The sequence below is a fragment of the Abrus precatorius genome, unplaced genomic scaffold (assembly GCF_003935025.1).
Source record: "Abrus precatorius isolate BTA unplaced genomic scaffold, Abrus_2018 Scaffold3, whole genome shotgun sequence".
NCBI lineage: Eukaryota > Viridiplantae > Streptophyta > Magnoliopsida > Fabales > Fabaceae > Abrus > Abrus precatorius.
In genome coordinates, this window is record NW_020874373.1 from 6,070,917 (window position 1) to 6,082,900 (window position 11,984).

Below are 11,984 nucleotides of genomic sequence, written 5' to 3' on the forward strand. Positions count from 1 at the left end.
TTAAATAAAACGTTAGTAAAACCCCCTTAATTATAAATTGCTTCATTTTGATCCGTGAACTGTCTACAACCATTCGTATATAGCAACACTTAACCAAAAATAAAATAAAATAAATAGAGTAACACTTTTTTTTTTTTAAAAAAAAATTAGCACTTTTTGCTGTATTCACTATTAATTATCAATAAATTGCCAATTAACGAATACTTTCTTCAATTATTCTTATATTAATTATTAAATGTTAAAACGTTTAATAATGAAGAATAAAAAAAAAAAAAAAATACTTGCAAAACTTTATAGAAGATCTTATATTAATAATTAATTAAAAAAATATTTAGAAGGTTCTTATAAAAAATATTGAAAGGAATATCATTGAGATACATGTAAAGAATTTTAAAATAAAAATATTTTTTTTAAGCGAACATCATTCTCAAAATGTGTTATATTATTATGTATCGAATAACTTTTAATGCTTTAATCCTTGTTCTTCAGACACTTATTAGCATATCTTGAATAACATAAAAATACTTTTAAATCTTCATACAAGTTCATCGTCACTACCAAATAAAGAAAGCATTAAGTTTGCATAGATTTATGATATATTTTTTTAATTTATTTGCTTATTTTTATTTAATCTAAAAAAGATCATTAGAACACTGCAGAAGTAAATAATATCAAGAGTAACCTAAATTATGAAAAGGGTGGCAGCTTTTAGTAATGCATGGCAGCAATTTCCGCTCACTTCCAACTGAAATCTGGAAGAAATGAAAAGAAAACAGTTATTATGGAAAACACTAAGACCAAAGAGTGTGTGGCAAAGTAAAAAAATTGTTTGCATTGGCTTTAAGAGCAAAAGAAAAAAATGTTATACCATTCAAGTCTTAAGGTAGGTTGGTATAGGTACACCAAACTGTTCTGTCAATTTTTTATAAGCAGCTTGCAACTTTCTAGTGACTGGTCCTACTTTTCCATTGCCAATTATGCGTCCATCAACCTTCACTACCTAAAGGAGATACACAAGAAAGTTTAATCTCATCACACATGCAAGTAATCTCCAACTAATGCTTATCAAGTCCCATTGGAATTGGAATTGACTCAATCCAGAAAAGAGCCCATGGACAAAATGGCTAAGCCAAGAATTTGCATTTTGTTTTGACCAATGTATTGCTTATCTTGTGAATACTTGCCAGTGACACACAGAAATCAAAATTCAAGAGTTGATTAGACACAAAGTTGAACATCATCATCCTAATGCATAACAATGAATTTTCTTTTCAAGTTCAACAATCATTTGGATAATTGCATGTGAAAGGAATCAGTTAATTTTTCAGATGCTTAACCAGCACATTCCGTCAAGGTATAATAAAGTTCAATCGACAAGGTAGAATAAAGCACTTACTGGGCTTAGCTCTCCCATCGTTCCGGTCGTCCATACCTGCAAAATGGTTTTCTAGTTATATCTCAACATAAATTTGACACACAAATATGAGCAAACTTTACTAGAAGATATTTGAAACTGCATATATGTGAACCTCATCTGCAGTATGCACTTCTGACAGGCTGATTCTGCGCTCCTCTAAGATTAATTGTTCTGTCTTCACAAGATCCATTACCTAAAATTACGAAGTAGCAGAGTTCCATCAATGACACAGTACACTTCTCTGATTAACTTAGTTTAGAGTGGAATGAGGTTATGAACCTAATCTTTTCTATTGTTCATATACTCTCATTTTCTACAAAATATTATATTTTACTAACACGTGTTAGGTAACTCCCATTAATAGTTTGTTTAAATAGATTACTTAGTTAACCCCCATTAGTATTTAGTTAAAATAAGTTAGTTACCAATTAGCTAGTTAGTTAGGTGAATTACTTTGAATAAGGCATGTTGCCTATAAATAAGAGCAGAGATTAAAGACGGAGGGAAGTGATTTGTGACAGAAAATTGGGGCCTTTATGGCATTGGGAGGTGCAAACCCTTGAAGTTCTGCGATGTGTGTTTTGTAATTGGGGTTCATCCCTAATTCTTCCTAATAAGATAACTAGTTTCTATTACAACAGCACTTGAGTTAATAAAATAAGATGCTTAATGAAAAGTAGTAAAGTACTACTTATAGCTGAGCTGAAATTGGCACTTAGGTGTCATCTTATACTTGCATCCCAACAACACATCAATGCTAGAATATATACAGAATTTGGTATAAAATTAATTGGGCGAGTTTACTCAACTTACAGTTGCTCGAGTAATACCGGGAAGACAGTAGTCTGCATGAGGTGTCAAGACGTGGTCCCTTTTAACAATAAACTGCACAAATACGAGCAATAAATGAGCCCAAGTGCTCCAAATCATTAGATTTGGTACCATTCTCTGCTGAAAGTAAGCCTTTTGCAAAGAAAACCCTTTCATCCTTCTCAAATAAGATGATTTAACAAGATTTTGTTTCCCTCTGAGACTCAAGGTGAAAATGAACCAACAACATATTTGCTGCATTGTTAATTCTAAAAGGGAGGTGAATTCACATTTTTTGAACCATGCATTGAGTTGACTAATTTGTCATCAGCTCAATGTTATCATCCATTCTAAGTCTTTTTTGTTGTTGTTTATAATTTTTTGTGTATAACAGTAGTCCAGAGCTTGGACACCAAGAAACATCTCCCTGCTACCTAGTAAACCCTAGCATATAATTATCAAAAGGAGTATAATGATCCTTCCGACAGTTGGGGTAAATTTGAGGACATACAATGTTAGTTGCATTAGTTTCAGATACATAACCATCTTGGTCAAGCATGATTGCATCATCTGCTTTTGCATTATTGCCTTCAATCTGCAGTAGAGTAGGCCAATAATAACATTTTAGTAATGTACAAGATATATCATTAATACAGGATATTATTAAGACAAGATGCAACAAAATAATGATTTTGATCATGCTTGTAACAGTTGATTGAATTATAATATGCTATATTTGCTGCTGTGATAATTAATCGCCCATGTCTCCCTTTGCATATGATAAACATATTAGCAGGGTAAGTAAAAATAAATTGCATAATCCCCCCCCACCTCTCATAATATAACCTACAATACTCTATATTGACATTTCTCTAAGGATTAACCTGTCAAATTAAGTCAACATAGAAAACCATTGTTATTCCAAAAAGAAATCACCCAGTTCCAAAAATATTTTAATACAAATTCGTTGATTAATGCATGTAAAAAATTTGGAGAATAGGAAAATACCTTTGCAAGTATGTTATTGAGAAGGTTATTGTGATGAATCTTGGAATCCAAATTCTGGTAAAGAAAAGGGGAAGGGACAAAGTCAATTGAACGAAACAGAAACTTTGTTGGTTTGAATGAATCTCGTTCTTTTGTAGCTATATGACAGGCTATCGCATGCCACTTGCAACTATTATTATAATGTCAACAAGTTCTTCAACTAAATAGCATTAAATACTTAATACATCTCTGTCAACTCAGACCAGGATAGGACAATGTATCTGGTGATAACACGCTTATTTATCTCTGCATATAGAGAGCAATTTGTTCTTAGTATAGCTTCTTTATATTTTCTACTTTATTTGCTTTTCATTTCTTTCAGCCTCTTTATCCCTCCTCCCATTTTCCACATAATTATAACTAATTTTAGGCAATTCTCCTTTTTCTCTCTATCTCCATTATCCATACAATTATGAATTTTTTTTTTTTTAAAGAATAAAAGCAGATCCAGGAATGTGAAGATTCTATAATCAAACTAACTGATGGAAAAACCATGTCAGTCAAATGCTTTCCAACATATCATATAAAATGAAAGAAAACCATAATAACAAATAACCTAACAAGATTTTTTATTAGATAAAGTTGAGAGATATTGAATCTCATCAAGCTTGACCATTCAAATTCTGGAGATTTCAACTTTGCACCATTGCTACTCAAATAATACCTTCCTTTCTTTCTTCTATACGTATGTATATACATACATACCCAAACCCTCGTTCTAGAATAGTAACATCATCACTATGGTGATAATATCAGAAAAGTTTGGATGTTTACTATTATTTGATAGGGCTGAAAATTTATTAGTAACTCAAGCATATCTATATAATATTAAAAAAAGAACCCCTTTTTTTCCATACTAATGAGTATACGAATCAGAAACTTACATTTGGTGAATTACGGCGTGTTGTAGCAGTTACAAGAACTATACCATGTGCATTATCATATACTGGGGGCTTCCATTCAGCAAGAACTGCATGTTTAACAAAGAAAAGAACACCGTCTTGTATATCCCCAGAAATGATAAACATTCTTCCAGAACGACAATGTTTTCACATTAGATAGGGTTAGACAACCAAATTATCGATCTTCTGAATTATCATGCCAAGTTTATTTAACAGATCAACTTGTTAGCCCAAAGTATCCAAGTTGGCATTTCTCTGAATGACGATTTTAAACATTTTAAGATTCTTAACACTGAATGCTTATGGTTGATCTTAGTTTAAAGACTAGTGTCAAGATTTATCAACTATTAAAATAAGATAGGAACTCCAGTTTGAAGAATCATGAACAAATAAAGGAAGCTAACAAGCTTTTTAGAGAAGATTGATACTTTAAAAAGGAAGGTCATAACTAGATGCTATAGTGAAAGAAGAATACTTACAACTAGCTTGGACAGGCCAAGTGGATCAAAGAAAACTTGGGTTTAATAGTGAAAAATCTCACGTTTGGTTGGGAATGGATGCAGACTCCATATTGGAGATAGAACCAGTATAAAAGTCACCTATGTAAGCCCTTTTTTCCCTTGTTCTTTAATTTTCTATCACACTTAAATTTGAGTTTGACCTACTATTAGTCATCTAATCTTTTTATCAATCATGACTTGATTCACCCCCATCTCAAGTCTTCTTTTATCAACAAAGAGACCACCATGAATACTGAATCACATCATAAGTATTTAAACTACCTATGTAATCCATTCAAGTCAAACAAAATATTATCAGAAAGATAATTGTGTGTCAACAAACTTGAAGTAATTTCCTATTGATATTTGTGAGATCACTGTCATAAGTCGTCACAAATTCAATGCAGCAGTAGGGTGATCCAATTTCTTCTTTGATATCAGCGAATCATGTATGCAATCAATGCCAGATCATTTCCATGAAGAAAAGGAAATCATAAACAGATATTGTTGGGTCTATTTCAATTTGATCAGCCAAAATTGTTATCCAAAAATTATTTCAAGAGTATAAAGGCTTGATACTAACATCAATGCTACTTATTTGGCTCAGGGATATGAAGTTACCAATTAATGTACATCCATATAGATTGAGTGCTGGGCTCATCCCAGAAGTAACCTAGAAAAGAACAAAATATTCTTTTACGTTATTTAAAACAAAATTGCTCCATAGAATATCATATGATTAACAGTTTCATCTTCTGTTGCAAATGTTATAAAATACTGCTAACTCATGTCACAGACTTTTGTTCATTTCATATTTGTAGGTTCATTAATAATCAAACCAGCAGAACCTATTCTATTCATCTTGCTATTAGTATTGAGATTTCTGGTCAAGAATATTAGGGCACTGTATAAATTTAAGAATCATGTTTAGACTTGAGAATCATTTTTGCATATATAGTCTATTATATTATCAAAATTATGAAGCCAGCCTCATACAATGCTAAGCATTGCCATGTGAATGATAGATGGAACAGAATTTTAGGAATTATTAGCTTTGAAGGAATTACATTACTGAAATGATAAATTAGAGAGAGTAAAACCTTTTTCCCTCTTGTTAGAGAAAGCCGGATGTGTGAATTGTCAAACATGCCATTCCTAATTAGAGTTCTGAAAATTGCTTCCTTAATCTGCAATTTTTGGAACTACATTCATTATGGGGATAACCTAAAAAAGATTAAAGACAATAGCATTTAATACACATCTCAGACTAACCTCATCTCGAGCAGGAACATATTCAAAAGCTAAAGCTTTTGCTGAATCAAACATCCTGACAAGAATCAAGAAATTTAGCTCTACAACATTGACGCAGAGCTGATGTTGTAGCAATAAAACATATGAGTATAGGATATTTTATTTTTACCTTCAAGTTTAGTTTTAAACTGATGAAATGTAAAACCATAGCACATAACCAAAGAACACTCTCACATATAGATCATGTTTCGATGAGAAATAGCACTAAGAATTTTCCTAGGAAAAAAATTGTTAAATTAATTTTATATTTGCAATAATTTAACTTTTTATTTAGGTTTAACATTAGGAATCCGCTCAGTCAGATGATTCTTGCATTTTTCTTATAGTTGTCACTTGTCATAATGTTTTGCCAAAATGTTTACTAAATTGAATAACAAAAACACTACACTCCCCAGCCATTAATATCACCAAAGCCCACCAACTGATACCGAACTCTGTCTAAAAAAAAGACTGTGTGCTGTAGACCTGCAGTTCTGACAATCATGGATGAGCAACTGTGATTTTCAACACAAATTGATTTGGTGCAGTGTGCTCCTTCAGATGAAATAGCATTACTCAATGAAAAATGCAACCAAGCAGACTTTTTTGTACCTTGTACAATGATCTATTGGAGGTTACTCATGATGAGTATGTACCTTATGAGGAGATATAAAGACTCACAAGAGTATAAAGAAAATAATTACAATCGTCGCATTAAAAGGTAAGCATGCTATTCAAAACCAGAAGCATTTTGCATAAACTAATCAATTTCTTAGTTTAATGATACAACCTGTCTAAATGCTCCTCAAGCTTAAATATCTTTCCTTTATACACTCTAAGACCCTCCCAAACTGAGTCACCTCCTTGGACAACTGAATCAAACACAGAAACCTGATTGATCACAGGACAACAATTAAAAACCCTGTGAATTCTTCATTATATTGACAGCATACAACAGACCTTTAAGTGTCATACAATTAAGTACCTTTGCACTGTCTCGTGGCACAATCTCATCACCAACCCAAGCAAGCAATTTCTCATTTGCAGGAACAGGAAGATTGGGAGTAGGTAAAGGAGGGCTCAGAACGGGTACCCTTTTCTTCACATGGCGCCGAAGCATATTAAACAGGGGAAGACTTTGCTCCAACAAATCATAGAGAGAAAAGGGAAATGGCTGAAAGGAAGGCAAGTTTGCAGAATAACCGCAGTCAGGTTTTTTTGTTGTCTACACTGGTTGAGATACATTCCCCCACCCAATTAAAAAAAAAAATCTCTTATCTCCTTCATTTTCATATCCTCCAACTTTTATGCCCAAAGCACACATGACAAACATGTGCTCACAATAAACACACAGATTTGCATCCAATTGTTATTCATCAAACAATGATAGTAATTGATAAATGGAGCAAACAATGTCAAAATACTATAAATAGCTCAAACAAAATAACAGCCTGGATTCTTCCAGAACAGAAACTAAACTGGAAAAATACCATGAAAAGCAATTGAATACCTGAGGATACTTTCGTGGTTGCTCAAAACCAGTAGATTTATGTACAGATTTATACCACCAAGGGGCCCATAAGCCATCTATTGGCTTCGGACCTGCTTCCCAACTGGAAATTTTTTGAATTGTCAAATCATTATATATGTTTGCAAAATAATTGTTGAAGGAGAAGAAGAATAAGGATATCTTGCATGTACATCAAATGACTCAAAAATTACCAAAACTCAGATGATCATAATTGAAAAGGGAATTCATAAATAGAGTGGCTCAAAGTCTGGACTTGCAAGATCAACAAATTTGAATGTAAACAGAATTTAGAAAGACACCACATGCATATGTAAATTAGAATATTAAGTCACTAATATTAACAGCATCTGGGAGCATTAAAGGTTGGAAGATAAAATTTGACTACATAGATCATCCATCTACCAGCATGGTGTTTTTCACTTTTACAGGTGCACTAATTTAGCTTTAATGATAAACCCGTTTTTGTTTTTAATTTTGAAAGGAGGAGGGGTTTGGATTTCAACCTTGTAAAGGGAAAAAAATGTACATACTTGAGCATTTCAGGTTGAAAAGGAATCTCCAAATCATCACAGAGACCCTGTAGAGTAGCCTGCAAATCATCAACGGGATCATGATATTGATGCAATACAATTTAGAAAATATTTTGGAGTTATTTTAAATTTTAAGTTAATTTTTCATTTTTATCATCTAGACATCAATAGTTATATTGAAACAATAATATCCATGGTCTTGGTAATGAAAGGAACTGTGAGGTGACAGCAGCAGCAGTGGCGGTAGTCATGATAATGGTGGTGAAAGTGAAACTGTGAAAGCAACAGCACTTGGTGATGGTAATGATGATGTGAAGGTGGTGGATGAGGTGGTAGAGGACTTTTTTTATTTTTTTATTTCAAGTAAATACAAAGGGGGAATAGTAATCCAGGTAACTATATATATAGTGGAATTATGATTCCCTCCATTTTGAATGAGTGACCATTCCCTTTCATTGTGACTGCAAAGAAAACTTTCAGCTCATTCTACCTTGTTTGACACCAACAAAACAAAAGTGATCTTAAACTGATGGTTTATTCACTCATAAGAATCAAGCATGTTCAAAGAGCTCAAGTAATACTTCAGGATTTTGTTGAAGATCCGCAGCATCAATAACAGGTGGTGACTTTCCAATCTCACGAAGCTCATTGTATATACACACCAGCTCTGCTAAACCCAACTCATAGAAAGATGGAGGGACAACCTTGTCAAAGGATGGCTGGACACACAATTAGATGGAACAGACAAGAATAATCAGCAAGTAATCAGAGAAATAGATAACCACAAAAATATCACAATGACTACTAATGTTAGCTGAACCTTTTAAGCATTACTTAAACATGAAGATTACAGGCTTTTCACAAGCCAACCTTTTTTGATGTAGGTAGATGATAGATTCATATGTTTTTGGACCAATTCTACATGTGCATATGAGAAACAATATGCTGAAATGACTTGTTGATTTAATGACAAATAAGTAATAGATGAAAGACATTTTACCAATATGTCAAGAGGATTTCTTATCAGAATGAAGTGCTTTCCTTTCTTCATTAGATCATCACTCAAACCTTGTATCCGCTGCTTTGATATATGCTGAAAACAAAAAAGTAATAAATAATGAAGCCAGCGGAATAACAAACTTGGTTTTGATAACACATTACAAAAGTTAGAGATATAAACTAACTAGTAAAGGTTCTGTTTTTTTTTGGAACGGTGCACTCTGTTTCCTTTTCCCTCCTAATGGACCCCAGTGAGTATCACATTGGGCCCACCCCTGGACCAAAAAGAATTCCTAGCCAGCTAAACTCCTAGCATTGTTTGAACATAATAGCATTAGATGTTGAATTTTTTGTGACAATTGAAACCCTTTTCCTCAGTTCCTTTGATTTACAACGGTACTACTGCTACACAAAATTGGCATGAGAAAAGAGGAATATAAACTTCTTTCACGTATATAATAAATCAACGGTATAAGATCTCCTGTTACTAAAATAAACAGTCATAATGTTCCTCTTTACACATATACATTTTGTGAGAAAATGCTCATCTCCTGTATCTATAGACTATAATAGTTCCTCATTAATTGAATATCTAGAAAGAGATGTTTTTTACCTTACAGAATCTATATTTCTTCCTTCCTGGACCAAAAATTATGTCATTGGTGACCTTATTTCCATCAGATTCCTGTTACATTTCAAACACCAACAATCTTCAACATGAAGCATAGGAAGAGAATACTACAAGAGACAAGGACATAGGAATGTAATAAATGATAAGTGTGGAAAAAAGCAAATGAATTTTAGAGTTCAATGTGTAGAATTTTTTAAAGACAAAATCTTCAAAATTCTCTGGCAAAAAGAACAAACCAGCCAAATTATTAAAGGCAATTGAATTTTATTAAGAAAATGACGAAATAGTAAATCATACAGGATCATGTAGTTACATTCTAACATCATGAAGCAGAACAAACAGCACCACCTATACTTTTCATATTTCTCTTATACAAGAACAGTATACCTGAACTGAATAGAAGAGAAATGGCACTGCTTAGATGTTCTCAGTCTAGATCAGAGTAGCCTATTTTGTTCAGAATTCACTCATTCTACATCAAATTCCCCACATTTAGCAACCCCCCCCCAAAAAAAAAAAAAAAAAAACACAAACAAAGAAAGGAAGTTTATCTGCACAATAGCTAATCAGATTAAAAGGACCAAGATGAAAGAACAGTGATTGAGTGAACAGATATAACTCATATAAGCCAAACTTGGAAAAATGCTGTTTCATAGCACACGCACAAGACAATTAGAGGAAACACTGAAGGAGGGAGTTTGTTAAAGACATACCATTTTGGAGAGTAGCTCTTCCCTGTAGGGTCTGTCAAGACCTGTTACTCGAAGGAAATTTCCATAAAGGGGTTCATCAACCACTTCTATGTCATCCCTCTATGCAACACGAAGCCAAAAAAAGCATGGAAACACCAATATCACAAACATGACTTTTCCAGTAAGCTTCAATAGCAGTGCTCAATCAATCATTACTATATCAACAGAAGACCACATACCCATTGGTTGAACAGACCAACAAACAATTTTCAAATAATGAAAAAAAAAGAAATTTTTAATTATTATTTAAAAAAAAAAAGTCAATATGTAATTATGAGTTTGTTTCCACAAATGACATGGGCATGAAAAGGTAGGAATTTGAGAATTAATAAAGAGATTTTTTTTTTTCATATTATTTAATTTTACAAAAATGGGTATCCCCAGAAACTTAAAAAATAAGAAAATCTGGGGCTTGGGTACCTGAGCAAAAGAATACATGAGACTAGTGCTGAGGGATCTTGGAGCAGACCATGAGTGAATCACCTCCACTTCACTCTCTCCCATTTCTGAGTTCAGATAAGCTAAGCTATCTCTGATTTTATCAATACAATAATAATGATGGAGTTGGATTGCTACGTATCTTTGTGGGATTGCCAATGCCCCGAGTCACAGTGAAACAGAATACAAAAAGATCTTCCAAACAGGAACCAACGAATGCCAGGATTCTCAAATTTTGTTCTATATTGTTAACAAAAAGCCAACAGAAACATGATAAAATTACGGACGTATGGTCTGGTAATTAATTTAAAGTTATTTTGATGAGATTGACACGTGATGCATTCATTTCTTTTATTTTCTACCACCATATTAGAATGAGAGTTTTACTAATAACTAATAAGTGTACTTAAGACATCGATTAAAATAATTAATAGATAATATTTTTTATTAAAAATAATGTTCAAATATATTAAAATATATAAAAGTGATTATACTTTTATATTTTTTAAATATTTTTTAGTTAGTGTTTTTAAAACACTTACATTTTTCTTCAGGGTATGAAATTTGAGAATATTAAAAATAGTTGTTATTATTATTATTAGACCTTCCTTCCCTAATATGAAAATGCAATCCGAAGAGTTTTACTGTGTATTCCCTATCACACGTCGTGAACCATAGTTTCTTGACAACTGTGACAGAGAATCGAATGCATTAGCGAATGATTATTGTATCAGAATGTTGACAAAACAACTTCCATTCTCTGGTCCTTACCTTACACTCTTGTGCGTTACCATCAAAACATAAGGCATAATCAATTTATTTACGTGCCAATCTTTTCATAATATATAGACATACTTGTTTGTGTAACAACGCAAATGGAGCTTACGCACAAATGTTTTATAAAATCATGAAAATTTTGATTTGATCAGAACGGCATTGCTATTTAAGCAAATTGGTCCTACATCCATCTTTAAACTTGATTTCGATTTTATACAATATATACGCAATCTACGTGTTTCCATTAATAAAGTCACAACTCTATAAAATTATGTTTAATATCCGTTCAAACCAAATATGTATACTAATGGTAATCTTTTAAGTTATCCTTGGAAAGTTTGTTTTTCGAAATTTTTACCT

The 11,984-nt window shown here is 32.6% G+C and overlaps 1 protein-coding gene across 4 annotated transcripts; it reads right to left on the reverse strand.

Annotated features, from left to right (window-relative positions):
- Positions 1-469: 469 nt before the first annotated feature.
- LOC113863872 (branched-chain-amino-acid aminotransferase-like protein 1) lies at positions 470-11,175 on the reverse strand. 4 transcript variants are annotated; one of them, XM_027497631.1, is made up of 20 exons: positions 10,830-11,175; positions 10,371-10,469; positions 9,640-9,711; positions 9,028-9,120; positions 8,609-8,746; positions 8,028-8,086; positions 7,477-7,579; positions 6,952-7,140; positions 6,757-6,857; positions 5,949-6,003; positions 5,777-5,863; positions 5,298-5,349; positions 4,159-4,244; positions 3,236-3,289; positions 2,739-2,822; positions 2,231-2,302; positions 1,530-1,610; positions 1,397-1,432; positions 869-1,000; positions 470-752 (listed from the first exon to the last, which is right to left on the reverse strand). In XM_027497631.1, exons 1-19 carry the CDS (start codon positions 10,911-10,913, stop codon positions 872-874), a joined length of 1,674 nt encoding a protein of 557 aa, XP_027353432.1. In that variant the 5' UTR covers positions 10,914-11,175; the 3' UTR covers positions 470-752; positions 869-871. The 4 variants fall into 4 exon arrangements, with proteins under 4 accessions (XP_027353432.1, XP_027353434.1, XP_027353435.1 ...); XM_027497633.1 differs by lacking the exon at positions 10,830-11,175 and having other exon boundaries at positions 500-752; positions 9,645-9,711; positions 10,371-10,424; XM_027497632.1 differs by lacking the exon at positions 470-752 and having other exon boundaries at positions 1,520-1,610; positions 10,830-11,111.
- Positions 11,176-11,984: the final 809 nt, after the last annotated feature.

Coding starts and splice junctions, on each gene's coding strand:
- LOC113863872 (XM_027497631.1), bottom strand. CDS start 10,913: ATGGGAGAGAGTGAAGTGGAGGTGATTCACTCATGGTCTGCTCCAAGA. Junction 10,470..10,829: donor TCATGTATTCTTTTGCTCAG/GTACCCAAGCCC, acceptor CGTGTTGCATAG/AGGGATGACATAGAAGTGGT. Junction 1,001..1,396: donor CGATGGGAGAGCTAAGCCCA/GTAAGTGCTTTA, acceptor TATCTCCTTTAG/GTAGTGAAGGTTGATGGACG.